Raw genomic sequence first — 24,114 nt, 5'->3', positions numbered from 1 at the left:
AAGCTGCAGCTGCTGCCTCATGAAGCACAGACCCCGCCCACACATGACCAACACCCCGAAGCCCCGCCTTCCTACAGACAACATTTCTTCAACATTATCAACCAATCAGGAGACAGACCCATCAACTTTACCTGTTACGATCTGATCCTTAGAAAACGGAGTGAGCTCAACATGTCCAGGATCAGATATCCAGCTGGACTTAACCTACCAATCACAGGCAGGCTTAGTGGTCACATGACGCTGGTGAGTTAACTCAGGTTTGACTGACAGCCTCATGTTTCTCAATGAGCATCAAACTGTTCAGAACAAAACAGTTCCAGCTGCTGAATGCAGGAAGAACATCTGGGATTGTTTTGGTAGTAACACAGTTTGTGAATGTGATCTCATCTGAGTCTCTAACACGTGTTCTCATTGTGTGTCTGACAGTGTGAGACTTTCAGGTGAAACCCTGGTGGCCTCAAGCTCAGCCGCAGTAAACAGGAAACCAGTGGAACAGCTGCAGTCTGTGGGACTGGGAGCACGTTACTGGTCAGGCTGGTTCTGATGGGCTCCAGCAGCTGACAGAGGTTCATCCTCTGAGGAGAATCTAGATCTTTCAGAAGCTCTTCAGAGGAGCTCAGAGGATCTTGTGGGTCTCTGAAGACCCTGGTCCTCCTCAGAGACTCAATCCACTCCAGCTCCACAGAACCTCTAAGAGCATGATGTCATGGTTCAAAGGATATATATATATATATATATATAAATATAAACCAAAACATCCTCATCAATCCCTAGAGGTGATCATATGAACAGTCACCGATTGTCTGCGATTCACTGGGAGTGAGAGTGTGTGAGTGTGGGGGGGGGGCTTCTAACATGAAGAGACTAAAACAAAGATCTCTGGTGAAGAAGAGCTGACACATGAAGAAGACACAGACCAAGATGTGAAGAGAGTTTGTGGTGATCAAAGTTGATGACGTGTCAGGTGATGTAAACATGATCACATGACCTCTGCAGCAGAGGTACCACACTACCTGTGTGTGTCTGCCCCCCCCGGCTGCTCCACCTCCTACTTGAACCATGAGGAGGATCTGAGGAAACCTGCTGCTGACATGTTTAGCTGTGAAACACAAACTCTGGATCTGACCTGGAGTCTGAAAACCACTCGTTATATATAACACTGAGGTGTGTAAAATGAAGTGAGTTATATTAATATATATATTAATATACATTGTAGTTGGTCCCTTGTGTTTATTACGTGAATTTTTGCCGTTGTGATAAATGGTGAATAAAAGGAGAATAAAACTCACTCTGTTAAAACCTTGTGGCTGATATTAAAATCTCTGTATAGAAAATTAATGAATTGTTCTTGTTGAACCCTTTTACCTCCCGGTGGTTCTTCGTCTCAGCCAATCAGAGCAGGTTCAGTCGACCTACGCTTCACTCTGACCTTTGACCTTCAACCACAAAACCAGGTCATTTTTTAATTAAAATGTTTAGAAATTCCCTGGAGGAGCTGAGATCACGTTCAGGAGAAGATGGACGGGGACGATAAGACAAAGGCTCTGACCAGGAGCTGTCCCCGCGGAGACATCGCCGGACTTTTCGGTTTTGTTCTAATCATCGAACTGAATCTTCAGAATTTAAATCTCTTCAGTTTCAGATCTAAACAATGAACAAAGAACTACAACTCCTGATTTCCCTGATGAGTTGTTTTTACATCACTGTTTGAATTAAGTTCTGATGTTTGAAGATTTTAAAACCAAAGTAGATCAGATGATATTTTTCATACACATGAGAAACTGAGACAAGAGCTGAAGCACAGAGAAAAGACCACAGGTTGTTTTTAAAAGGTTCATTGATCAAGTGAATTCAGGACGGTTCAGATCAGCTGTTCTGTGTCACCTGACACCACAACTCTGATCTCACCTAAAGGAAATAAATGTTCAATAAAAAAATCTCACATAAACGACCCCGTGAATCCCAGAGTCTCTGCTCCAATCAGAGCCGTGCCCCCCCCCCCACACACACAACTGAAACACAAGCAGCACATCAGCATCTACACTGCGCTGTGCGACGTGGAGTAAGAACACAAAGTAAAAAAGAGCGTCTGTACAGTCCCTCAGGCTGAAGAGGAGGAGTCCCTTCAATTCCAGTTGGTTTTCTGCATGCAGAGGGGCGGGGTTAGGGGAGGAGGGGGCGGAGGCCTGTCCACTGACAGAAAGTTAAAAAATGAAATGTTTTCAGTAACGTTCAGTTTATTGTAACATTTCCCCAGGAATCAGCAGAGCAGCATGTTTGACCTTTATCATTTCCCATAAGGCCACAGTGGAACAGCAGATGAAACCAAGTTGAGTTTTGTTTGCTCCGGAGGACGAACTTTCAGTTTGAGGGACGTTCAGACGCGTTTGAATCCAAAACCAATCAAATGTTCAGGTGTTGTGTTGACAAGTGAAGTTGTGCGAGTGTCTGAGTGTGAGCGAAGGCTTTAGAGTGAAAGCGTCTGAACGCACGGACCTCAACCTGAAAGACCACACTCTGGTTTAAGACAGATTATAACTAACTTGCTGATGAGCCAATACAGGAAGTGACATCATGTCTGTCCCGAGCTGGCGTGGAGTCTCAGACGACCTCTGACCTTGGCTGAATTAACGATGCTGTCGTCTACAATGAGACACATGGACGTGATGAGACACCTTCCCAGTAACGTTCCATACCAGTAGAACCGAAGAACAGGTTCTGAACCTTCAGGTTACAGATGAAGTTTCCTGTGGTGGACGCCGGCAGCTGAGGGATAGTACACGGGTCTCCTGCCGGCCACACACACTTCCACAGACACACACATCGATTCTCACTCACTACAATCTGCTGCTAAAAAAATTTTCCCAACTTCCTTTTTGTTAAAAACAGTCGTTTGTGTTTTTATCTGAAACTTTGTGAGTCGGAGGATATTTCAAGTTCTCTGGTTTATCTCGTTATTAAGCTGATATCAGTATTTGTACAGTTTGTGGCGTGGACTGGGGGCGTGACGCACAATCAACCTCATCGGCTGCTGTAACAGATCAGATCCTCGTGACACGTGTGAACATAGGGAATCAAACATGTGACATTTGATTTGTGGACCAAAAGGACATGACCACAGAAGCTGTTCCCTTTGGGCCAGGCAGCCGCTGCTCTGATGAGAATCAAGTCAAACGAACTTCATCCTGGTTTTTATATATTTCTACCATTTGAATAAATCAGTTTGAATCTCATGCTGAGAGGAAAGGAATGAAGCCACCGGCTGCCTGGAGCGAATCTGTGAACATCACGTTCACTGGTGTTTATTCAAACAATCAGTTTTTACTTTGTTCTCAAAATGATTCTGTCCACATTCCAAACGAGCTGTGAACACATCCCACCAGCAGGTGGCGATATAACCCGACCACGAAACCAGCACATACTGCAGATGGACGACATGACAGCTCCTCCAGACCGCCCCCCCCCCCATGTTAGCAGATCGGACATTGACCAAACAAAAACAAATCTGAGTGTTTCTGATCAGTTTGGTTTTAGTTAATTATTAGATGACTTAAAAACACGCTGCGACGTCATGACTGACAGCTGACACTAACTCCTGATTGGTTGAGGGCGTGTATGGGTGGGACCAAGAATTGTCGTCATCAGTATTTACAGTAAAGACATGATAGACAATCAGGAGCCAGCACTAATGAGTTATTGGTGGTTTTGAGTTCCAGAAAGTTTTCAGAAACAAAGACTTCAATTAAAAAAATTTAAAAGATGTGTGAAAAGTACTGACACTGACACACACACACAGACAAACACACCATAGTGCATTTAAGTTTGCGGGGGGTTGGGGGGTGGGTCCTGGTCCTCCTCAGCCTTTTGAGGATGTAAATGATAAACTGCAGCGTCGTTGAACAGACTCCAGGTCAGTCTCAGGTGTCAGTCAGGGATGATTGATGGACGTGTGATTGATCAGTGACGTCCTCGAGGAGCAGAGTCCCGCCTCCCACACGTCAGAATACACACGGTACAAAACAGGCTTCAAGACAAAGTAGTGCTGAGTTCACTGTTAACACTTCAATCACGCATTATTTATACTACTATGCAGCACATCGGAGTAAATGTGTGTAAGAAAGACCCCCCCCCCCCCCCCGACATGGCACTTTGACACAGGAACCTTTTCTCCCAGTTTGCTGAACCTTAGACCAACGAGCAGAGAGGAGATCTGACTGGCCTCCGCTCAAGTAGGAGCCCTTTCTGATGAGGAGGGTCGCAGTTCAGCTTCAGTCCAGTTTCTCTAAGTGCACGCCAACGCCATGCGGGTTTCGGGGGAGGTGGGGTTCTCGTGTCCCTTCTGTTTCAGGCGGGAGACCCTGTGCAGAGTCGAAGCAGCACCCATGTCTTTGTGAGATAAGGCTTTGAGGAGCGCCCTTAACAAAACACATCAGCGAGCGCTCTGCTTCTCTTGGCCAATAGGAGAACTACCTGCTGTACGGGTCACCGGGGTAACTATTGGGGCCACACATCCCGCCGCCGGTGGGCAGGGGGCTGTGAGAGGAGGAGGAGGAGGAGGAGGAGGACGAAGAGGGGGAAGACAGCAGCATCGAGGAAGAGGAGGGACCCGGAAGGGAGTTGTCGTCCACTCGCCCTCCGTCAAACACGTCGTCATTGTCTACGGCCAGAGACAGGCCGGAGGGCTGGGGGCCCGACAGCCCCTGGGGGCCCGACAGCCCCTGGGGGCCCCACGTGGGAGCGAGTTGTTCAGATGGGGTGGAGGCTTGGGGAGGAAGGTAAGACTGGTTCTGTGTGATGAGGACAGGTCCTGATGAGGAGGGAGGGGCTGTGATGGTGAGCTCGGCTGGAGGTCTGGAGGCCCCGATGCCGGTCTGGGAGCCGCGGTGGATGCGATGGCTGACAATGATATTGTTTCCAAAGCCGCCCATGGAAGCCATGGTGGTGCTCTGCTCCCGCTGGACCACCGCCGTCATACCGCCCTCCGCGATCAGCCGGCGGATTCGAGCCAGAGCGTCTTCACCTGAACCGAACTCTGGGGAATCTGCAACGAGGAGAGCGACACACATCAGGACGTAACTCACAGAACTCACACAAGAAACACACAAACATCTGTCCTTTCATGACACATCTGCACACCCCTCACAATTTCTTAGAGGGTTCCCCTGAGGTTGGACCGAGCTGTGGGACGAAGCAAAGTCTTCATCAGTTTACAAATAATCAAACAAAATATTGAAAACAACTTGTGTTGGAGAATCTGGAGACGACAGCCGAGAGGACAACTAAACGAGGACCTGTCCTCAGGGGAGGACCCGGCTGATCTGCAGCTGAGACTTCATCAGGTGGAACCAGAGAAAAGTGAGAACCTGTCAGAATGTCAGTGATCCTTATTCAAGCCTCATCTCAATATTTACTTCCATAAAAAACATGAACATCATGAAATAGAATCAAGACGTTGACAAGCCAGACGAACCAAACGTGTTTTCCAGTAGTGCCTGTGTGTCAGAGTCAATGTGGGACGTACCAGCAGCTGTGGACGTGTTGGCCTCGGAGGACGCCTCCGTCTGGACGCCGTCTGCAGCGCTGCCGCTCTGAGACGCCTCCTGCTGAGACGCTCGACTCGTGGATGGAGTCTCTGCTGAGACATCTGAGGAGACGAGGGGAATTTCAAGGATGAAAAACCAGAGTCAGTCCCAGATTCTGATGTAAAGTGATTTAAAGGATGAAGATTCATCACGTTCACTTTGTCAGAGTAATCAACTGAATGTTTTTTTGGCTCAAGAAGTTTATTCTTTCTGTTCCACCTCCACAAACTGCTGGAAATCATGTGTCACTGTTTCACTGAGTCAGATCTGTGCTGCTGCAGTTTACTGAGGTGGTTGTTGTTGTTGTTGTTGTTGTTGTTGTGGGTGAAACAGGGAGAAATAAGTAACGATGCAGTTCAGGTTACGAGAGTTCATGTTAGAACTTTTCAAGGATTTCACTGAGTCAGAATCCTTGTTTCTTCTTTTCATACAGTGACCGCAGCAGTTTGCATCAACGTCTGGATGATTAATACAGCACTACCATTAAATATGACAGGGTGTCAGTGTTATGCGAGTGATTCAGTACTAGGTGGTGGCTGGGAGACGCTGGGCTCTGATAGGTCCCTCTCCGTTTGGGTCTCGGCGTTCTGCAGCTGGACGATTGGCGTCTGGGTTCCTTGTGATGTCACTGACGGCGTGGGATGTCGCGGCTGAAGACCAATCGCGTTCATCAATCCCATGTCTCTGTCCAACCTCCAGCCAGAGCGGTTCGGCCTGAAGACACAGAGAAACCAATCAGAGGTTCAATAGACGCTCATCTCCTGCACACGATAAAATCAAAGATTGAACTGCACAACAGATACCAACAAACAACGAGGTCAGTAAATGCTGATCATTTCTCCTCCATGTTTAGACGTGTGATGAGTCCGCACTGATGGGTCCGACCAGCAGGAACATGTGGGCGTGATGGTCTCTGATTTAGAGAGTAACACAGCAGAGCCACAGACTCTTCAGAATATGTTTTACACAACGTGTCGGTAGTGATGTGACGATGTTGCCCAATGAAACCACAACGCTTCACGAGTATTCACAATCAAGCTGCGTTAGGGAATTAGATCAGATTACACTTCCGGGCCCGCCCTCAATTTCTGCTGAAGCCCCTCCCCTCCCCTCAGTGCACGCTAGTCACCATAGAAAGATTCTTCCAAATGCAATACGACCTGCAGGTGGAGCCAGAGGGACCTGCCTTATGTAGGAGTGTATTCGTTTAAAGTTTGGCACTGCACCTTTAACACCAGCAGGACACACAGAGCTGACACGTCGTAAACAACGTTAACATGATCGATCGTGAAATCTATCACAACTATCAACCAGCAACACAACAAAGGTCTTTTTCTTTATTCAGTTGAGAAGTCAGGTTTCAGCAAGGTGTGATTTTAAAAATCAAACTTTTTATTTTGACAAAACAACAGAAACATGAAAAAGTGTGTAATTCATCCGGTTCTCACCCTGGTCGGTCAGAACCTCGGGTTCTGCTCGTTCCACTGTTGTTGACCGAGAATAAAGGTTCACTGCTCGATTCTCCAGGGCCCTCGGCATCGCTGCGATAGAACCTGAGCACACACACGTCCCACTCGTTAATTCACTTTCATTCAGGAAGTCTTAAAAGCAGAGGAGGGATTTCTTCGTGGAATCACTTGGATCATGACCTCATTAAACTCACTTATTGAGCTCACAATTAATGTTCTTCCTGTTCGGAGTGAGCACTAAGATAATCACATCAGGTGACTTCTCACTGTGGAGGAGGAGGCTCCGAGGGAAAGCCAACACGCAAGAACAAGGATTTAACAAAGTTAGGGCTGACAATTCATTCTTTGTCTCAAAGGTTTCAACAAGTTCAGAGAACGAGCTTCAGATCAGAATGAAGGAGATTTCAAACCTGCGTCGAGTGCGACAGGTATGAAGGAACAACAGACTCATAGAATTAAGAGATCAACCCTGGAAAGACAACCTATTTTCATAGACTATGGATCCCTTTGGTCCGTGTTCCATCTGCTAACATGTTGGAGGTGGGGTCTATGACCTATGTCGTGCAACTATATCTGTAAGTGAATTATCAGTGTGGAGTGAAACTGGTCTCCCTGCAGTAGCATGAAGGATTACTGGTTTCTGGTTTCCATCCTGACGCTGGTGGACACTCACACTGGGCGACAGATCACCAGGTCTCCTTTATTTGTTCCATAAGCCAGACCCATCCCGGGGTCCGGCAGCCAGCGAGCGGAGTTGATGCTAACATGGCGCCTCTGGTCTGGAGCCATGGGATAAACCACGTTGAAGACCATCTGAAACACAGCGCAGGTTCAGCACATGCGTGTTCAACAACAGGTACTGTGAGAAGTGTAAATGTAAAAGCTGGGCCGCAAAACAAACGTTGCTGAAACTGAAGCTTCATTCTTACTGCTATGTTTGAATCAAGTTATCGCCAAAATATTACAGCTGGACAATAATCAGAGGGAAACAGGCAGGTTAAAGAAATAAACACAAAAATAATGTGTGTGTGTTTGTGTGTCATCTCACCCTGATAGAGGTCTCTCCTCCATGTGGCTGTTGCAGGCGGAAGACTTGCGCCACCATGTGGTCGGTGGTAGGATGAAGCAGGATCCTGCGAGAGGCCAGACCCACCATCACATAGCAGCCCATCGGAGACAGACTGACAGAGATGGCATTAGGACCTGGGGGGGGGGGGGGGTTAAGAAATAATCTTTTGAGTAAAAGATCAAATCACACATTTGGAACTATGCAGGGTTCACACACATTTTGACCAATGGAGTTCCATGACTTTTCAATAACTTTAAACCAAATTTCCATGACCGAACATTTAGTGATACGCGAAAAAGTGACAAAATGTAGAATTTAAACTAGCAATGACAATTCCAAGGCATACAGTTTACCTTAAATGACACAAACCCAAGTTTGCCTGCTTATATTTTGAGCGTAACTCTTTAAAAAACAATGAATTATTTCAAACTCAGTGTAAATGAACGACATGAAAACATGAATATAACAAATTTCCATGACATTTCCAAAACTTTGGGGATTTATTTTTTTCCATGACTTTTCCAGGCCTGGAAAAACACATTTGAAAATTCCATGACTTTTCCAGGATTATCATGAGCGTAGGAACCCTGTATATGTGAACACTCACAGGACGAGAGCTGAACTTGAGAGGGACACTTACCAAACCTCTTGGTGTAGAGCATCTCTCCCAGGTTGTGTGGAGCCAGAGAGTAGATGGCCAGGATGCCCTCGTCTGGAAAACCCCGCTGGCTGCTGGGAATGAAGACGGCCAGCAGCTGACCGTCTGCCGAGATGTCACAACTCGCATCGTTGTAGATCTTACAGTTTGGCACCAGAACGTTCACGGAGGCTGGTCAAGAGAAAATAAGACACAAACGGAGGTCTTCAGTGTTTCACTCCTAAGCGCTCTGACCTCGAGTCATCACCACAAGATGGCAGCGTTCGTCTGTGAGATAGTACAGACATGTCTGTGTATAGAGTCACTCATGGTCTGTATATTAGTGCTGCACCAGTCTTTACTGCTAATCTGCCTGTTACAGTCCCATAACTCTCCAAAATGAACTTTGTGAAAGAGCTTGGTCCATAAAAGTAAAAGGAATATATCTATCTACATTCAGCTATAACAGAATAAATGGAAACCAATGTAAAATTCTTGAAAAAAGCATCTTAAAATAAAGTGCTTAATATTAGGAAAAAATTATAAAAAGATGAAGTGTCCGGTTCCCCTTTTCTTCATCTTCTTAATTTATAACTACATTTCACATAAAAACAATCTCAACAAACTGGTTCACTTCCCTCTTTGTTTTATAAACTATGGTTCAGTGAGAGAATTGACCTCAACTGAGCACTGCCAGGATTCACTACCGTAAAGAAGGAAAAAGTGTGCAGGTTAAATAGAAGTGGTCCGTCACGATCTGATAACAGCGTCTAGGTCCGTTAATCTGAACGACTATCGGTGACTCATGCTAGATGATCGTGGGCGATTTATTTAGCTTTAGCTTCCTCTTCAGGTGAGTCGATGCTTTGAATGTGCGCAGCCACCTTCCATATGACGCACGTATTTACATAATTGATGACGTCACTGCAGTCCTACTTTATATACAGTCACTGGTCATCTTTGTATCCAGTGCAGTCTGTGCCAATTTGAGAGAGAGCGAGAGAAACCCCTCCGACTGGCTCCTGGCTGGTAAGGCTGTGTACAGGCCGCCCTGTGGCCGCCATGTGGCCGCTCAGCAGTCATCCTCAACACCTCTTCACCTTCTAACATCGACATCAAATGAATCTTTCCTGGCTAAACACACTGGAAAAGGGAAAGCTCTAGCAAAGCCCTCGAACAAGGGGCCATTATTCAAATACTATAAGTCCTATCTGTGAAATAAAGGTACCGTGAGAATCACAAGACTTTGCCGAAGTTAAATTATAAGTATGCAGAATAGTAATATATGGCCCACATAATAAAATAAAGCCTTCCTCATCAACAACCCTCACATCATTGATACACTGCACACAGCTCATTGAAGTCGGACTCAGGTGAGCGTCCCCGTACCGTTGCTGATCTCAGGCAGGTCGAACTTGGTGAAGTCCCACCACTGCAGACGGTAGGTGGTGTTTGCGATGTTGCTGGCGACCGCAGACTGTCCGTCACCAATCGATGCTCCTGAGGAAACAACAGGGTCAGCTCGACTTCAGATTTGAACATCTCCTCTGTTTGTGTGGCAGCTGTTGTGTTTACCTGCGAGCACTCTGTTGACGGAGGAGTGTGTGGCCAGACCAGGCTGCCCTCTCTCGTGGAAGATCCCAGCATAGGGCAGATACTCAGGGAGGAGGAACCGCCTACAGAAGAGCCAGGACGACAGAACTGATATAAATCCAAACCTGAGCTGAAATCAACAAGTGAACCCTTGCTTCCCATTCGCTCTCAGTGTGTGTGAGCGGGGGGGCGGGTAAACATTTGCTTTCTTTCGTTAAGCAAATCCGCAGCGTGGCTTCGCTTCGACTCTGGTGAAATTTGACCCAAAACATTACCGGGCCCTGATTACGCACGTGTCACGTGAATTCTTTATACACGACAGCGATGTGTGTTCATGCGTGTGCATATGCACCCCCCCCCCCCCCGACCTCAATAGATTCAACGAATTCTGTGTTAACGTCTAAAATCAAAAATCTGTTTCAATTGGAAAATCCTCTGGTGGCAGCAGGTGTGACTCATTAAAACCTAGAGAAAATAAGATCAGTGTATGATGCACCAGTAGCATTAGAGTGAACAAGAATCATCTGAGGGATTCTCCAGATCCTTGAAGAAAGATCTGAAACATCAGCATCAGCTCCTCCTCATGCTTCAGGTGAGACGTGGAGCAGCCGGTTGCAGCAGACACACACAGGAAGTGACCTGGTACCTGCAGAGGTCATGTGATCATGTTTACAACACCTGACACAACTCGTCATCTCTGATCACCACAAACTCTCTTCACATCTTCGTCTGTGTCAGCACTTCTTCACCAGAGACATTTGTCCACACACTCACTCAGTGAATCAGTAGACGATCCTCTGCTGTTCACACTGCTCCTGGATTTACACTTTATTCAGGAGCTCAGGAGGAGGAGGAGGAGGAACTGAGTGTGATCCTCCAGAGAAGGTCCAGAGAACTGAGGAGCTCAGGTCTGAAGCTGCTTAAAACTTGTTCATCAGGACTAAATATAAATTCAGGTCTCTGTTCATCTTAAAGTCAGGATTGGGAGACTAGTAGAAACCACAGAACAGGTTCTGCAGAAGAAGAGGTTAGAGTTCAGATCGAACCTACGAGTGGACTCACCGAGGAACAAAGCGACCAAGCGAAGGGGCAGACATCCTCGCATTCCGTGGCGTCCTGTGTCTCGATCGGTCTCCATTATCACTGGAGAAAAGAAAATGGTACGACAGACCGACAAAAGAACCATCATTAACAAACTATACATGTTACAGGCTCAGAAAACACTTTTCAAACTGAGGAAACACAATAAAGGAATACTGGTTCCGCTGAAAATAAAAACACAATTCAAGTTTACATACAATTTTCACCACAATATTCAACCAAAAACAAGTGGGACACAGAAACTGTGCTCGTCTCTAACAGCAGCTCATTCCAACATCCAGGAAACAGTTGACAACTGTCCTGCTGTCGCTGTCACTTTAGGACTTGACACAAAATTCATTCAAAAGCATTTGTTCTCGTTTTACTCTGAAGGAAAATAAACAGGAGCCAATCACTGAATATTCATTTTGACCACTCAAATCTGATTGGCTCTTGTGCAGTGCAGCACTGATAAACGGCCTCTGCTCTGTCTCATGAGGATGAAGCTGTGTTTTAAAATGAGTCTATCCTGACTGCATAATGCTTCAATCATTGTTTCTGTAAAACAAAACCACTACAGTATGACACTGGGCTGATGTGATGATAGAACATCACTTTGCTGAAGTTGTGCTGTGAAAACACTTTTTCCTTCTCATTAAAAAGAGATGAAACAATAAAGAAAAGATCCAGTGAAACCTACTCCAGCTCCTCAAAGTCCATGTCACTGTTGTCCATGGAGCTGGAAGGGTTGCTGGCAGGGCTTTCTGAAGAGGACGACATGGCCCGCAGGCGGTTCTGCTGGTAACGAAGCGAGCGCTGGCGAATACTGTCTCGTCTGGAGAGATACTGGATCATCCTCTGGGCGTAGTAAGCAGCTGGAGAAAGTCTGGTCAGAACAGACGATAACTTCAGGCCCATTCTTTCAACAGCAAACATGAAGAGTAGCAGTGACCGGCTCGAAAAGTGCTGTCAGTAGTCTGACACCACGTGAAACTGTTTCCTGACGTCAGTGTGACACTTTTCAAATCTCCTGGTTGTCATTAAAAAAGAAAAGTCTCAATCTGATGTGTAGCATCCTCTCTACACCTGACTTCTGAGCGTCTGTCACTGCACAGGAAGTGCCTCTTTAATCCACTGAGACACGTGAGCAGCTCGCATTAATTAGAAAGGAAGCTTTAAGCTCACCTAAATGAAGCACAAGTGTACCTGGCTAGATCGAGCTAAATGAGTGCGAGCATACCTGAATGGATCGAGCTAAAGCGTCCCTGGCTGGATGGAGCTAACTGAAGCATTAATGTACCTGGCTGGATCGGGGTTAAATGAAGTGTGAGCGTACTTGGCTGGATCGAGCTAAAGCGTCCCTGGCTGGGTCGAGCTACATGAAGTGTGAGCATACCTGGCTGGATCGGGGTAAATAGGGTGGTCTCTTGATCCTGACATGTCATAGCGAGACAACGATAACAGAGATGATTCCAAAAGTCGCCTGTATGAAAGAAAAAATATACCTTTTACTGAATACTTAATTTACCCTTTGAGGTAAAGGGCGCTGATGATTGATAAAAACCATAACCAAATGCAATGATGTAAATTTCTACATAAAGAGATATTGAATTTTTAATCCATTAATTTAGTGATGACATGCAGACTGTACCTCCTCAGGGAGTCCTCATCTGGGGGGTCAACAGGCATTTCTTGGCTTAAGGCCTCCGGTGGCGCTGCCGATCGTCCAGCAGCAGCCTGCCGGTAAACCCTCTCCCACTGTGCTGTGTCCTGGTTGTACACCAGTCCCACCGTCTGCTCTCCAGTCTGGCTGGAAGATGGGGCTATCGGGAAGGCCACCGTCCCTGCTGCTCCACCTCCAGGGGGAGGCGGATGCTCGTTGGGATCCGGAGGCGCCCTCCTCTCTTGGGTTTGGGCTTCTAGTGTCCTCCTGCTCTCCTCAGGATGCCATGGGGCTGAAGAGGCAGGGAAGGAGGAGGAGGAAGAGGAGGGCTCAAGAGACGAGGCAGAGGTGGAGGAGGCCTGGTTGGTGCGCTCCCAGCGCTGGGAGTCATGGTTGAAGGTCAGTAGGTTGTGGCAGGCCCGGCAGCGGTTCAGATGGCCGCGGGAGGCCGGGGGAGTAACGTTGTCCAGGCTGTGAGAAGCAGGGGGGGGTGGGAGAGGAGGCTGGTAGTGGATGATGGTAGGGGTGGAGGAGGATGAAGATGAGGAAGGCCCTGCTCTGTCTGGGTCCATGTTGTTATTCAGCAGCTCTTGGCTCTGCTCCTGGCTTCCATCTGTCATGCTGCCCCCTAATGGAGGCTCCAGGTCCTGCATACGGTCAAACTCCATGAAGTAGCGGCTCAAGTTGCACTGCAGCACGTTACGGAAAGAGGCTGTGTTGGTGCGAGAGCCGTCCCAGAAAGGGTGGTGACCGCTGCTTGTACCTGCAGCATCTCGGGCCCCTGGCTCTCCTTGTTGGGGGAAACCCCGTCCCTCAGTGGCAGACGTGTATACAGGGGAGTGAGAGGAGCCGTCCTGCTGACGGAGCACTGACAGAAGGCTGATGGAGGACGAAGAGGTTCTTGGAGGCAGCATACCTGGACCAACTGCTCCTTCCCTCATGCTGAGGAGGTTGCGTGTCCAGTCAGGTCCCGGTCTGGAGCTGGAGAGCGGCTCTACGCTGCTCGGTGCAGTGGGATTCAGAGACGTGCCGGCGCTGTAGTAGACTGAGGTAAAGGCTGAGGGTCGTTCAGTGGGCTGTCTGGGCTCTGTGCGAGCCGAAGAGAAAGTGGAAGCAGGGGGGGGCTGGGGGGCGTCAGATGATATCCGGGGATCAGAGGGGGTCATGGAGGACCCGTTGGCAGGTAGGGAAGGGTTCCGATTGACTGAGCAGCGACTGCACAGACAAACCATGCCCAGGTGCTGAGTGCAGCCAGGGAAAGGTGGCCCGCGTTCGGGGCTGGGGAACTGGGGCAGAGGCAAAGTGGGAGATTCTCCCACATTGCTCCCATTGTCACTGAGCGGGCGCGGCTGCTCGCCTCCCACCTGAGCACCAGGGGAGCGGGACGACAGGATGTGGAGGAAGTTGTGTAGAATCGGCGTGCGGCGAACCGGTTGGGTCGGCAGGAAGGAGCGCTGACGGAAGTGAGGCATCTCAACACTGTCCATGGGAACCTCGGAGTCCTCCTCATTCTGAAAGAGAGATACACACATATAAACAAATAAATCAATATGACATGAAGTATATGACATAGGTTAAAATGAATGCAGCCATTAATACATTTAGAAAATGCTAATGATTATGAAATCAATCATTCTTATAAAAGGTCTCAGCACATTCAAGACTTCTTACCTGCTGATTGGATGGATTCACTGTCGCTGTCAGCAGGTTGTGACCCAAGGGGTCAAACCTCACCAGCCTGAAATTACACAGAAAGAAACTCACAAAGATGTGATGATGGTTTCATATTGACATCATTTATCACCAGAATCAGAAACGGAACATGAGCAGGTTATGGAACCAGCTGGAGGACCAACTTGCATTTATTTCACTCAGAGAAATATTTTTATTCTGTCCGTTGAGTTGTGTTCTTAATTTGGAATGAAGGAAGGAAGCCCTGTCCATCACCACAGTGAGCAGTCAGACAGTAAACCCACCGAACTCTCTCCGTCTCGCTGCCCGTCTTGACCACGGCGAAGGGCTCTGGCCGGCTCCAGTCCCAGAAGTGGAGCTCGTTGTTGGTGGCGATCAGGAGGAGCTGAGCGGTCGGGTGGAAGGCCAGAGAGGCGATGGCAACATTACTCTCTGTGAACCAACTCTCACTGCCGCCCTACAGAAAGAACACAAGCTCCCATCAGTAACCTGAGCAGGTACCACTACAACTCGTATACATCCTCTACTTACAACCTTCATTTCACACACAGGTTATTTCTACACCTACATAACAGTGAAGATAAATCAAACAGATAAAGACCTGAACTACATTAAGTGATGAATGTATATGAAGATGATCAGTGACTGTATATAAAGATGATCAGTGACTGTATATAAAGATGATCAGTGACTGTATATGAAGAGAATCAGTGACTGTATATAAAGATGATCAGTGACTGTATATGAAGAGAATCAGTGACTGTATATAAAGATGATCAGTGACTGTATATAAAGATGATCAGTGACTGTATATAAAGATGATCAGTGACTGTATATAAAGAGGATCAGTGACTGTATATAAAGAGGAACAGTGACTGTATATAAAGATGATCAGTGACTGTATATGAAGAGAATCAGTGACTGTATATAAAGAGGATCAGTGACTGTATATAAAGATGATCAGTGACTGTATATAAAGAGAATCAGTGACTGTATATAAAGAGAATCAGTGACTGTATATAAAGAGAATCGTTACTCACATGCAGGTCCCAGATGCGGACTTCTCCATCAAGGCACCCGGAGGCCACCAGGCCAGGTATTGTGGGGTGAAAGGTCACACACCAGGGGGTTCTACGATGGCCCACTAATGAATGTAGGCACTTTCCAGTCTTCACCTCAGTTATGTAAATGTTGTGGTTGACATGTGTGGAAGCCATGAGGGTCCTTTAGGAAGCAGAGGGTTCACAGGGCTGTCATGTCAGAATCACTGATAAATAACTGAGCAGCCGGCAGGAAAACAAGGACAAAAACTTCATATCAATAAATATTAGCTTTCTGCTTTTCCAGCTACATGGAGCTAAACATGTCTGAACAGTAAAAATTCTGTGATTTGCATGTAATCAGGAGCCCGTTGACAGTTTTAGTTGGACAATATTTCAGTGAACAGTTTCCTGTGGTAGCGGTGGCGGTGTTGGTCTCTGACCAGGAGGAGGGCTCTAACAAGGCAACTGGGTGGCAGCAGCTTGCTGGTTGAGTTAACAGAGAGTTGGTTTCTAATAAACTAGTTAATAACAGCTGTTATAGTAAACATTAACACTTTCCTGCCTTATGATGAACAGATACTTCTGAAAGGTTCCGAGGATCAGCTCACCTGTCGGGGCTGAAGGCCAGCAGGAACGTAGAGCGAGGGCTGTCCGGCAGTTCCACCTTCTGTTGGAGACACAAACACAGCTATTCTCAGATTTCACTTCTGGAGGAGATAAACCGCTCCACAGGATTATTAATGATAAATCAGTTTGACAGTGATCTCTGAAAATGAAGTGCTATAATATCACAGGTGACAACTGTCAACTGGACGGGTAAGACTATCTAAGAACTGCCCAAGAAACCCTTCTTCACACCTTGTTTGTTTCAGACCTTCCAGTTTAGTCTGAACCTGAATATCAGGTGTGAACAGTTCCTCAGACAGGGTCCAGACCAACAGTCCAAAATGTAGACCGACCAAGAGAGGTGGTCTGGGTTTGGATCAAACTGAACCAGGTGTTCGTTTACAGAAATATCTGACAGGTTTTCTCATAAATTACTTATTGCAAATAAGTGGCTCCAACTAAACGGCAGTAAGACCAAAGTCTTCTTGTTTGGTCCGTCCTCTTTCATCACTTAGGGCCCCGGTGCCTCACCTCCATGTCTAGGCCATAACTCTTTTTCTCAGGGATCTGGGGTCAAACGAGTAGAGGATTGAGTTCTTCTTATGTTTTTCAAGCTTTACATGGCCTGGTGCCCGGTGAATTGCTGAGCTTCTCTGCCTCGTTCCAGCTCGGGCTTAACGATTTGGGGAAATAATCTAATTGCGATTTTTTTCCCAAATATTGCGATTTAATATGCGACTTTATTTATTTTATCCTCTTTCCCCCCAAAAAACAAAACGAATGATTTAAATATGACCAACACAATATTTGTTGTTCTAGTCAGTGGAGCAGCAGGAGTTTAAGCTCTGTGCCAGTGGATGTGATGGAAGGGCAGCTCTTGGATCAGCAGCTCCGTAGATCCCCATTCATGTCTGGGTGGTCTTGCAGCGGTGTGGAGGCGCCGGGCCTCAGCAGGAACCCCCCCCCATGCTGATCACCTCCGTCTCGCAGATGTGCATGTAGGTGACCAGGGGGGCTCTGGAGCCCCGCCGCCCCGGAGCTCGGCTTGCTTTTCCGGGGAGCGATTTTCGCTCTGTGAGTCCGGCATGGCGGCTGAAGACTTGAGGACCCTGTAGGAGATGCAGGCTTGCTTCGCTTTCTTCTGGATCAGAGGAGTTTTCTGCTCCCGCGGCATTCTGGCTGCGGGTGAGGACAGCAGCCCAGAGCCCTACTCTCTTTCGCACGTTTTAATCACGCATGTTGCGATTAGAAAATCGCGTTTTATCAAATCGCGATTTTATCGCAAATGCAATTAATCGTTCAGCCCTAGTTCCAGCTCCAGATCTCCTAGATCATCAGACTAACTGCTCCTGGGCATCGGTCAGGGCGGAGGTCAGGGCGGAGGTCAGGGCGGAGGTCAGCTATGGGAGCTCCAGCGTTTGCCACAGTTGAAGGTTGAGACTTGAGACTAGACTGAAGACCCAGCTGTTCTCGCTGGCCTTTGACTAAGTCATGTCTTATTATTTATTTACTTTTTTTTTTAGCCTGTTTAGTCAACTTGTTTGCCAAAGGGTTTTGATTTGTGAAATCATCTTAAACTTATCAGGTGGCTTATACTTCTGTATGATTTATTTTTTATCTCCTTATTCTATTATTTATTGTACAGCACGTTGGTCAACTCTGGTTGTTTATAAATAAACTTGATTATTATATTACTTTATTATTCTCATAACTAATATCTGTCTGTTGAATACAATCAAACTGTTTACTGTTATGAAGCCTGTAATGTTTTTTGTTTCACTGGCTAAAATAAGCTAGATTCTTTACATCCCCCAAAGCACAATATAAAAGTTTTTCTATGTTGTTTATTTTTAAGTATTTCATTGATCTGATATGGAAATAAATGTTTTTATTGTAATAACACTTTAATTGCTGGTTCTCTGTACCTGACTCTGCCATTTCATCCAGCGGACTTTCTCCTCCACTAGTAGCTGCAGGAGCCGCTGCGAGCCGAAGGTCTGGGAGCCTCGCTCCCGGTTGGACAAGATCCGGACCGAGTTCTTCTGAAGGGACGCCATGTTGCTTCCGGGGGCCCTGGCTGATTGGCGGCTCACTCCCACTGCTGCAAGTCCGTCGCCATGCAGAGTTTAGGCTGAGAGAGCAAAGCAGTTGTTCAGAGTACAGGACAGGAAGCTGGACTCAATGTCTCAACCATGAGCCACATCCAATAATAAAGTCAACAGAAATGAAACATGAGAAAAAAGTCCTAAGAAATGATACTGATGTTCAGAGAAGAAGAAGAGAGCTGAGAGAGCTGAGTTTTATCTGTTATATTAACATGTTTATATGGAGATGAACAGTTTTAACTGTAATATTAACATGTTTATATGGAGATGAACAGTTTTAACTGTAATATTAACATGTTTATATGGATATGAACAGTTGTAACTGTTATATTAACATGTTTATATGGAGATGAACAGTTTTAACTGTAATATTAACATGTTTATATGGATATGAACAGTTTTATCTGTTATATTAACATGTTTATATGGAGATGAACAGTTTTTACTGTTATATTAACATGTTTATATGGAGATGAACAGTTTTTACTGTTATATTAACATGTTTATATGGAGATGAACAGTTTTAACTGTAATATTAACATGTTTACATGGATATGAACAGTTTTATCTGTTATATTAACATGTTTATATGGAGATGAACAGTTTTATCTGTAATATTAACATGTTTTTATGGAGATGAACAGTTTTAACTGTAATATTAACATGTTTATATGGAGATGAACAGTTTTATCTGTAATATTAACATGTTTACATGGATATGAACAGTTTTATCTGTTATATTAACATGTTTATATGGAGATGAACAGTTTTAACTGTAATATTAACATGTTTACATGGAGATGAACAGTTTTATCTGTTATATTAACATGTTTATATGGAGATGAACAGTTTTATCTGTTATATTAACATGTTTATATGGATATGAACCGTTTTATCTGTTATATTAACATGTTTACATGGATATGAACAGTTTTATCTGTTATATTAACATGTTTACATGAAGATAAACAGTTTTATCTGTTATATTAACATGTTTATATGGAGATGAACAGTTTTTACTGTTATATTAACATGTTTATATGGAGATGAACAGTTTTTACTGTTATATTAACATGTTTATATGGAGATGAACAGTTTTAACTGTAATATTAACATGTTTACATGGATATGAACAGTTTTATCTGTTATATTAACATGTTTATATGGAGATGAACAGTTTTTACTGTAATATTAACATGTTTATATGGATATGAACAGTTTTATCTGTTATATTAACATGTTTATATGGAGATGAACAGTTTTAACTGTAATATTAACATGTTTTTATGGAGATGAACAGTTTTAACTGTAATATTAACATGTTTATATGGAGATGAACAGTTTTATCTGTAATATTAACATGTTTACATGGATATGAACAGTTTTATCTGTTATATTAACATGTTTATATGGAGATGAACAGTTTTAACTGTAATATTAACATGTTTACATGGAGATGAACAGTTTTATCTGTTATATTAACATGTTTATATGGAGATGAACAGTTTTATCTGTTATATTAACATGTTTATATGGAGATGAACAGTTTTATCTGTTATATTAACATGTTTATATGGATATGAACCGTTTTATCTGTTATATTAACATTTTTACATGGATATGAACAGTTTTATCTGTTATATTAACATGTTTACATGAAGATAAACAGTTTTATCTGTTATATTAACATGTTTATATGGAGATGAACAGTTTTAACTGTTATATTAACATGTTTATATGGAGATGAACAGTTTTAACTGTTATATTAACATGTTTATATGGAGATGAACAGTTTTAACTGTAATATTAACATGTTTATATGGATATGAACCGTTTTATCTGTTATATTAACTTGATTATATGGAGATGAACAGTTTTAACTGTAATATTAACATGTTTATATGGATATTAACAGTTTTATCTGTAATATTAACATGTTTATATGGAGATGAACAGTTTTAACTGTTATATTAACATGTTTATATGGATATGAACAGTTTTATCTGTAATATTAACATGTTTATATGGAGATGAACAGTTTTTACTGTTATATTAACATGTTTATATGGAGATGAACAGTTTTAACTGTAATATTAACATGTTTACATGGATATGAACAGTTTTATCTGTTATATTAACATGTTTATATGGAGATGAACAGTTTTAACTGTAATATTAACATGTTTATATTGAGATGAACAGTTTTAACTGTTATATTAACATGTTTATATGGAGATGAACAGTTTTAACTGTTATATTAACATGTTTATATGGAGATGAACAGTTTTAACTGTAATATTAACATGTTTATATGGATATGAACAGTTTTATCTGTTATATTAACATGTTTACATGGATATGAACAGTTTTATCTGTTATATTAACATGTTTACATAAAGATAAACAGTTTTATCTGTTATATTAACATGTTTATATGGAGATGAACAGTTTTAACTGTAATATTAACATGTTTATATGGAGATGAACAGTTTTATCTGTTATATTAACATGTTTACATGGATATGAACAGTTTTATCTGTTATATTAACATGTTTACATGGAGATGAACAGTTTTAACTGTAATATTAACATGTTTATATGGAGATGAACAGTTTTAACTGTTATATTAACATGTTTATATGGAGATGAACAGTTTTATCTGTAATATTAACATGTTTATATGGATATGAACCGTTTTATCTGTTATATTAACTTGATTATATGGAGATGAACAGTTTTATCTGTTATATTAACATGTTTACATGGATATGAACAGTTTTATCTGTTATATTAACATGTTTACATAAAGATAAACAGTTTTATCTGTTATATTAACATGTTTATATGGAGATGAACAGTTTTAACTGTAATATTAACATGTTTATATGGAGATGAACAGTTTTATCTGTTATATTAACATGTTTACATGGATATGAACAGTTTTATCTGTTATATTAACATGTTTACATGGAGATGAACAGTTTTAACTGTAATATTAACATGTTTATATGGAGATGAACAGTTTTAACTGTTATATTAACATGTTTATATGGAGATGAACAGTTTTATCTGTAATATTAACATGTTTATATGGATATGAACCGTTTTATCTGTTATATTAACTTGATTATATGGAGATGAACAGTTTTAACTGTAATATTAACATGTTTATATGGATATGAACAGTTTTATCTGTAATATTAACATGTTTATATGGAGATGAACAGTTTTAACTGTTATATTAACATGTTTATATGGATATGAACAGTTTTATCTGTAATATTAACATGTTTATATGGAGATGAACAGTTTTATCTGTTATATTAACATGTTTATATGGAGATGAACAGTTTTTACTGTTATATTAACATGTTTATATGGAGATGAACAGTTTTAACTGTAATATTAACATGTTTATATGGATATGAACCGTTTTATCTGTTATATTAACATGTTTATATTGAGATGAACAGTTTTAACTGTTATATTAACATGTTTATATGGAGATGAACAGTTTTAACTGTTATATTAACATGTTTATATGGAGATGAACAGTTTTAACTGTAATATTAACATGTTTATATTGAGATGAACAGTTTTAACTGTTATATTAACATGTTTATATGGAGATGAACAGTTTTAACTGTTATATTAACATGTTTATATGGAGATGAACAGTTTTAACTGTAATATTAACATGTTTATATGGATATGAACCGTTTTATCTGTTATATTAACATGTTTACATGGATATGAACAGTTTTATCTGTTATATTAACATGTTTATATGGAGATGAACAGTTTTAACTGTTATGTTAACATGTTTATATGGAGATGAACAGTTTTAACTGTAATATTAACATGTTTATATGGAGATGAACAGTTTTATCTGTTATATTAACATGTTTATATTGAGATGAACAGTTTTAACTGTAATATTAACATGTTTATATGGAGATGAACAGTTTTAACTGTAATATTAACATGTTTACATGGAGATGAACAGTTTTATCTGTTATATTAACATGTTTATATGGAGATGAACAGTTTTTACTGTTATATTAACATGTTTATATGGAGATGAACAGTTTTAACTGTAATATTAACATGTTTATATGGAGATGAACAGTTTTATCTGTTATATTAACATGTTTATATGGAGATGAACAGTTTTTACTGTTATATTAACATGTTTATATGGAGATGAACAGTTTTAACTGTAATATTAACATGTTTATATGGAGATGAACAGTTTTATCTGTTATATTAACATGTTTATATGGAGATGAACAGTTTTATCTGTTATATTAACATGTTTATATGGAGATGAACAGTTTTAAATGTAATATTAACATGTTTATATGGAGATGAACAGTTTTATCTGTTATATTAACATGTTTACATGGAGATGAACAGTTTTATCTGTTATATTAACATGTTTACATGGAGATGAACAGTTTTATCTGTTATATTAACATGTTTACATGGAGATGAATAGTTTTAACTGTTATATTAACATGTTTATATGGAGATGAACAGTTTTATCTGTTATATTAACATGTTTACATGGAGATGAACAGTTTTATCTGTTATATTAACATGTTTACATGGAGATGAACAGTTTTATCTGTTATATTAACATGTTTACATGGAGATGAATAGTTTTAACTGTTATATTAACATGTTTACATGGAGATAAACAGTTTTATCTGTATTATTCACACACCAGTGACAGTGTGAAGTGAAACTAACACAAACTGCAGCTGAGAGTGAACAGAAGCGATAACGAGCTGTTTACAGTTTCGTGAGGAGATGTTAGCCGTTAGCTGCGAAGCTACATTACCTCTGTCCGGATACAGCCGGCAGACCGAGGACATTACAAACTACAGCTCCGGATGCTGAGCCGGTTTGAACGAGTCTGATATTAATGTCCACGGAGACTCGTCATTACAACATGTACAGGAGAAGCACACTGGTGTCAGAGGGGGGGAGAGGAGCGGGTGTGCGGCCTACCTTCCTTTATCCTGTCGCTCCCTGGCTGGGCCATCACAGGCGAGCTAACAGGCTAACAGCAGCTAGGCTAGCTTATCAGCTAGCTCGGCCAAATACGGAAAATGTGGCCGCTGCAAACACCGAAGTGACCGCTGCTAACATCTGTGTCTGCCGGTGAATCTGAGGAACAACGTCCGCGGACACCAACGACCAACATCCAGAGACGCGAGCAGCCGAACAGGAAACGTTTCTCCGGCTCGGATCTTTCATTAGCTGCCCGACGACAACTGCTATTGCGCAAGTAGCCAGCGGCTAGCTAGCCACAGGCCGATCAGCAGATCACCGACCCACCGATCACCGACCAGAGCTCATCGAACCTGCTCTGACGAAACGGGAGAACAGACGTCACCTTGTGACGTCTCGGCGAACAACACGATTAAGATCTTATTTTAAAACTCTTTATTCATTGTTTTAGTTTTTTTTAACTGGAAAATAATATACATTTCACCAGTAAGAGGAAACTCGTGCATCGATTAGAAACCCTGTCAATAATTGATGGTGATAACCAGATATTTAAATGAAA

General features: G+C 42.8%; 1 protein-coding gene across 3 annotated transcripts; it reads right to left on the bottom strand.

Moving 5' to 3' along the window:
- Positions 1-1,819: 1,819 nt before the first annotated feature.
- Positions 1,820-23,848, bottom strand: ambra1b (autophagy/beclin-1 regulator 1b). 3 transcript variants are annotated; one of them, XM_062389063.1, is made up of 20 exons: positions 23,553-23,848; positions 18,360-18,565; positions 16,437-16,495; positions 15,826-16,009; positions 15,070-15,242; positions 14,765-14,831; positions 13,082-14,604; positions 12,827-12,913; positions 12,131-12,316; positions 11,413-11,493; positions 10,333-10,433; positions 10,147-10,257; positions 8,761-8,949; positions 8,100-8,254; positions 7,725-7,864; positions 7,031-7,135; positions 6,109-6,296; positions 5,522-5,644; positions 5,144-5,178; positions 4,901-5,041 (listed from the first exon to the last, which is right to left on the bottom strand). In XM_062389063.1, exons 2-19 carry the CDS (start codon positions 18,489-18,491, stop codon positions 5,150-5,152), a joined length of 3,633 nt encoding a protein of 1,210 aa, XP_062245047.1. In that variant the 5' UTR covers positions 18,492-18,565; positions 23,553-23,848; the 3' UTR covers positions 4,901-5,041; positions 5,144-5,149. The 3 variants fall into 3 exon arrangements, with proteins under 3 accessions (XP_062245045.1, XP_062245046.1, XP_062245047.1); XM_062389061.1 differs by lacking the exon at positions 5,144-5,178 and having other exon boundaries at positions 1,820-5,041; positions 23,553-23,845; XM_062389062.1 differs by lacking the exons at positions 5,144-5,178; positions 23,553-23,848 and adding an exon at positions 23,383-23,454 and having other exon boundaries at positions 1,820-5,041.
- Between the last annotated feature and the right edge of the window lie 266 nt (positions 23,849-24,114).

This window comes from Platichthys flesus, chromosome 6 (assembly GCF_949316205.1).
Source record: "Platichthys flesus chromosome 6, fPlaFle2.1, whole genome shotgun sequence".
Lineage (NCBI taxonomy): Eukaryota > Metazoa > Chordata > Actinopteri > Pleuronectiformes > Pleuronectidae > Platichthys > Platichthys flesus.
This window is presented reverse-complemented; position numbering and strand designations above follow the sequence as displayed.

What these genes read in the sequence shown, in the direction of transcription:
- ambra1b (XM_062389061.1), bottom strand. Translation starts at nt 18,491, where the DNA reads ATGGCGTCCCTTCAGAAGAACTCGGTCCGGATCTTGTCCAACCGGGAG. An exon ending in CTGGTGATCTGTCGCCCAGT is followed by an intron (nt 7,136 to 7,724) that starts GTGAGTGTCCAC and finishes GTGTGTGCTCAG; the next exon opens with GTTCTATCGCAGCGATGCCG. An exon ending in CAACACGTCCACAGCTGCTG is followed by an intron (nt 5,042 to 5,521) that starts GTACGTCCCACA and finishes TCCTCGTTGCAG; the next exon opens with ATTCCCCAGAGTTCGGTTCA.